Source organism: Mus caroli, unplaced genomic scaffold, assembly GCF_978045245.1.
Source record: "Mus caroli unplaced genomic scaffold, Mus_caroli_1 scaffold_3, whole genome shotgun sequence".
NCBI classification, from domain to species: domain Eukaryota; kingdom Metazoa; phylum Chordata; class Mammalia; order Rodentia; family Muridae; genus Mus; species Mus caroli.
In genome coordinates, this window is record NW_028227258.1 from 45,303,493 (window position 1) to 45,309,492 (window position 6,000).

The 6,000-nt window shown below is 37.8% G+C and overlaps 1 protein-coding gene across 1 annotated transcript in view; it reads right to left on the reverse strand.

Annotated features, from left to right (window-relative positions):
- Olfm3 (olfactomedin 3) overlaps positions 1-2,918 on the reverse strand; it is a 215,266-nt gene extending 212,348 nt beyond the window's left edge. Inside the window, exon 1 of the mRNA XM_021158020.2 lies at positions 2,479-2,918. Within this exon, the coding sequence (XP_021013679.1) occupies positions 2,479-2,547 (69 nt within the window). The 5' untranslated portion in view covers positions 2,548-2,918. The remainder of the gene's footprint in view (positions 1-2,478) is intronic.
- Positions 2,919-6,000: the final 3,082 nt, after the last annotated feature.

Below are 6,000 nucleotides of genomic sequence, written 5' to 3' on the forward strand. Positions count from 1 at the left end.
ATACCTTAAAATATTTTCAGATTTCAAGAGATCTCCTATTGTATCATTTTATCTGCAAAGTATCTTTGATACTTTCAGTAAACACAGAATATATGATGGTAGAGAATTACAGAAAATAAATTTGTTTTTGAATTGTATGCTGGCATAGTATTATTCCAACATACAAGTAGCATATGGTTAGAATTTCTAGTTATTTTAATGATATTTCTTAAGAAATGTTGGTGTACCCCCAAAGTGCAGTCATGTGAGGTACTATCTTGCTAAATTTTAATTTCATCACATGTAAATTTTACAACAATCATGATGTTTAAAACTCTAAACTTTTAACCTAGTCAGAACTAAATTAAAGTTGAGAAAACATAAAGTTTATATCCGAGGTGACGATTATTTTGAGGACCCAGTGCTACTACTTGAAATGTTTTATTTGATTTATTTGATTTTGTTTAACAGCTTGTTAAATAAAATTAGTTTGATGAAACATAAAATTGGGCTCTATTTGCTCTCATAAAAATGATATTTTTCCACAAATCCAAAACATTTGGAAATTAAATTACTTAGTATTAAGTTTTTAATATTATCTGTTATTTCATATAATATGGAACAAAATGTCATGCTAGGGCCTTTTAATACTATTTTGAAACATCTTAAACTGAGCACAGTTTGAAAAGAAGTGGATAGGTTCCTCTTCTCCCCCGGATTTCTCAGCTCAGTGCTACCAGGCATTCAGAGTTCAGATTGACCTAGTTGGAAAGTTTTAAATCACTGAATATGTCATAAAAATTAACAAAAATCAAATTAACCAAAGCAGAAATGCTTATTGGGGAAATCAACTCTATATGTAATAAGATATTATGAAGTAACGGCAAACAATGATTGTATTTATACACTAAAGATCCCAGACTCATCCAATCAATCATACAGCTGTCATTGAGAACCCACAGTTTCAGAGTCTCATAGAAAGCCTTATCCCAGTTTAAGTCCAGGAATTTATTCTGTACTAATTTGTTAATTGTGTTTTTTTGATGTATATTTTTATAAGATATTCTAAATTAGATAGATGAGAATCAGAATGGATTATGCTACTATGAGGGCAAGGCCATAAAGCGAAAAGTAAATAATATATAAACAAAACAATGATGTTTCATCTGGTGTAAAATGCTTAATAGCTATACCTTAGTATATACCATTATGCTTGTTAACATGGCTCTCACACAAAATGAGAGTCAAAATGTCAGTGTCAAGACAACTATAGGTTTAGAATAAAATTGTTTTATTTTTCTTAGATCTTTCTAAATATTAAATATGAAAAGCCTATTACATGAAAAGCCTATGAAAATGTTATACCATTATACCTTTTTTTTTTTTACCATATATTAGGGTAGGCTTTGAAATATCACAACTAGTAATAGGTCACAGTTAGTTACACCTTCGCCATAGTCAATTGTTTCCATTAATTACACAGACAATGTCAATTCATATAATAATTTTAAAGAATTCAAAACAGAGTATTGGATGACTTTTATAATACAGCATCATTTCCCGAATCATGTCACATTGCTGTCCACCAAATGAGTATGCAGATCATAAATGCTTTCGTACCTTATTCTAGCAGTTGCCTTATCCCTTACTCTAGAGAACTATGTTTTTCTTGGAATGCTTGCCTCTCAGAAATGACCATCCTTAGTAGGCTTTCCTCACACATCGCTAAAAACATAGTTGCATCGCTCCCTGCTTTGTACTAGATAAGCTGAGCGTTCACTTTCATTGCTGGATAATTTACAGAGTTCCACAGCTATATCGTAACTCATCCTTTCTATTGCCCTCCTTAGTTTAACAGGCTTCTTACTTCCTGTCTCCTAACACAGATCACCAGAACTTCCTCGGGATTCCCTAATTTTTTTTTCAGTAAAAGGAAAGACACGTAAAGTCCCTCTCACGATGTCTCTTGGCAATGCAGAGTGTAGCTTTGCTGTTCTGTCCTAGGTTACATGCTGCCTCCCCTATGTTTTGGACACAAACCGCAGCACGTCGGCGATGGGAGTATTATTGACCAGCATCAGCTGGAAAAACGCTTCCCTGCTTTCAACAAAGAGACAGCTCACCATCTAACACAAATACAGGCTTATAAACTGCATTGTTTCTGCTGCAAACTCCCTTGCATGGCCCGTCCTACTTCAAAAGAGAACATTAAGCAGCTGGACAGCAAATAAGCTAAATTCCCCGGAGAACCGCATTGCCTGCTACCCATGTACATTATCTTCACTCTGGTCCCTCCCCCCTCACACCAGGACACTACCTTAAGAAGCTAGCCCTCTGGTAGTTCACCTTGTTATCTTCCAAGCAGCGTGGATGCATTAGACACCACAGGGTCGCTGAAAGAACAGTCCCCCATGTCGTTTTGGACATTTCCCCCCGCATCTTGATCAGGTCGTTACATTTTGCACATTTATTTTAAACCAGTCAAAATATTGCCCCTACCTTGGAAGGATCTAATCCAGCAAGTAAAGACAGAAGAAGGAGGTTGAGAAAGCTGGACCTCGCCTGCATTCTGATGTGGGTTTTTGCCTCTCTTTACTCTGTTTTATGTAGCCACTTCACTCACTGCGGAGACCTTTCCCACGTCAGTTGCACTTTCTGCCTGCCAGTCAGAGAAGAGTGGAAAGAGGCAGAGGCGGCGGCGGCAGCAGTAGCAGCAGCGGCAGCAGAGGCAGCCGCCCTGGGGGGCGATCATTCCGCAGGCATCTCAGAGTGGGGAGTCCTGGAGCTCAAAAGGCTGGGACAGGCTGCCGCGGGTGCTGGCCAAGGTGCTGAAGCGCCTCCACCTGGTGCGCCCCGGTCTACCCTCTCCCCTTCTGTTAGACAGCCAACCCACCTCAAAAGTTTTGACTCAAAAGGATAAAGAGAGTAATTGCTGAGAGGTGTGGAGACCTGAACAACGGATATGACATCACTACAGCTACTGGGGTTTTGTACGTTGGGGGGCGGGTGGTGTTTTGAGGGAATTTGTTAACCAAAGGACTTACGCTCCAGTTCAGCCTTTGCTGGCAACTTGAGCTGCAGAGAGTCAGCTGTACACGGTATTATGAAACAGGCACTGCACTGGAACCTTCTGTCATTGACAGAGGACTTGTTTTAAAATTTGGTGCTTTAGACAAAGTTTGCAAGTGAACTGACAATGTAGTTATTCTATTCAAGGCACATGTTAAAAATAATAGACTCTTCTAATTTTTTTGTTTTTAGAAATGTGTATGGCTACTTACAAATACTTAATTGGAAAATATTTTGGGTTAAGAAATGTGCACTTTTATTGGGGGAGGGGGGCTACTGCAAACCTGAAAATACATTGCAGGAATAACTTAAGTGGCTTTGCATTTTCCTTTTGTACAGATATACTTCGTTAGTCACCCCAACTGAAATATCTCCTCATATCCACATACTAATACCCAGATATGTAGTCTCCAAGTCAATCTGATCTGTATTTGCATCTGAGCTAAACACAATATCCATGAGGGGCTCATAGCAGATGGCAGAGTGAATGATTTGTAAGCTTTGAACTAACCTAAAAGAGTTTTGTTTTCCAGAGCTGTGTCACATGCAGGTGAGTGAGGGGGGAATCAATGGGCAAGGAAAAGCAAGACACCGCCACTCATTGTGAAATATATGACTATACTCATACTCCACTATTTGTTTAAAACTGTTTGCAACCCCATAGGAAGAACAACAATATTAACCAACCAGTACCGCCCCCCCCCCAGCTCCCGGGACTAAACCACCAACCAAAGAGTACACATGGAAGAACCCACGGTTCCAGCCTCATATGTAGCAGAGGATGGCCTTGTTGGGCATCAGTGGGAGGTGAGGCTTTTGGCCCTGTGAAGGCTCAATGCCCCAATGTAGGGGAATGCCAGGGCAGGGTGGTGGGAGTGGATGTGTGGGTGGGAAAACACTATCTGTCTTAGTCAGGGTTGCTATTCCTGCACAAACATCATGACCAAGAAGCAAGTTGGGGAGGAAAAGGTTTATTCAGCTTACACTTCCACACTGCTGCTGTTCATCACTAAGGAAGTCAGGACTGGAACTCAAGTAGGTCAGAAAGCAGGAGCTGATGCAGAGCCATGGAGAGATGTTCTTTACTGGCTTGCCTCCCCTGGCTTGCTCAGCCTGCTCTCTTATAGAACCAAGATTACCAGCCCAGAGATGGCACCACCCACAAGGGAACCTCCCCACTTGATCGCTAATTGAGAAAATGCCTTGCAGCTGGATCTCATGGAGGCATTTCCCCAACTGAAGCTCCTTTCTCTGTGATAACTCCAGCCTGTGTCAAGTTGACACAAAACTAACCAGTACACTATCATAGAAGCAAAGGGAAGGAGATAGGATAGAGGGTTTCTGGAGAGGAAACCGGGAAAGGGGTTAATATCTGAAATGTAAATAAATAAAATATCTAATAAAAAGATTATTTGACCACATGGGGGAAAACTTAAGCAATGTAAATGCAATCAGTGAGATGAAGAGGCAGGAAGATTTGTCAGCCATTTGAACCACTATCCTCATTCAATCACATCTGCCACAATTACAGCTTGTATTGGTTTTTAAAGAAGTAATATTTAGTTAAGAATGAAGGTTCGCAAACCAGTTACCTGTGTGTCTTTTTACACTAAGCAGAGAAATTAGTTGAGGTATCAGATACATACTGTGTACAAAAGTCCTCTAAATTTTCATTAAAACTACTCCATTCCCAATGTGAAATCCACAGTTGGTATTCAATATCTACAGATGTTTCATACTATATTATTTATTTTAAACATGATAGTAATCATGTTTGCCTGTTTATAACTACTTTGTTTAGTGTTTTTCTACAAAGTGTAGGTGACATAATGCAAACTGTATTTGAATTTTTCATTATGAAGTGGTGGGTTGTAGATAATAAAAATAAAAGAAAAGAAAAGAAAATAAATGTGATAAATTGTTTAGTGTTTAATAACAACCCAATAACCATATTTATAACTTCACATGTTTTCTGTAATAAAAAGATTAAAAACAGTTATATTGAGACTGAAGAGTTGTGTTCACTCACTTTGCAATAACTTTCAAAAGCATATTTATGTTAGCTTTTTATTTACAACTGTTTTTTAAAACAATTTTAATTTCATTATTAACATGGCATAGCATGAAATTATTTTTCAGTGATTTATATATACTATTTAAAATCTGTATTCTCACTCATGTCAAAAAACTTCTATCAGACTAAGGAATTAAAAATTAAGTTACCAAATGGGGACAGTTTACAGAATGTTCATTGTTTATTATTTATTCTTAAGTGCTGGTAATTTTGTTGCATGCTTTTAAGACTAGATAAACAATTTTATAACTTGTACTTAGATACTTAGATATATTTCCTCTTCCTAAAGTAGCTTATAAAATCATTTATTTAAAAACAAGAACCTACCAACAGAAAGTATTAGCTTGCTTAAATGTTGGAAGATGTACTTAGAGCACATAGAAAATGCAAGATGAGAACATCATATACATTTTAAACTTCAAGATCAACAGGTATTCTTGTAAAAACATTTTCCACCCAAAATATTTTGAGCTCATGATTCACAGTATCATAATTGAAGTAAGACTTTTATGTAGATATTTCCATAAGTTCGTATTTTCTGCATTTTGCAGGACTGGAGTAGCATTTGTAATAAAGAGTTAATAAGACAAAGTGTATGAAAGCCTGCCAGGAAGAACGGATGGGAGAGGTTGATGATATCTAGAGATCCAAACTGAGCACTGCATGGTAATTATAATACAAATGAAAACAGATGATCAGAGCATACTTACAGCACATTTCTTTAAGAGAAGCTCAGTCATTTGTAGCGAACAATCAAGTTCAGTAATAAATCAAAGCTCTACTAAACCTGCCACTGCACAACAAAAGCTGTAAAGAAAGCAGCAGATACTCACCAGCATCCTACCTCTCTCTGGCTCTCTGCTAAAATAAAACAGCAC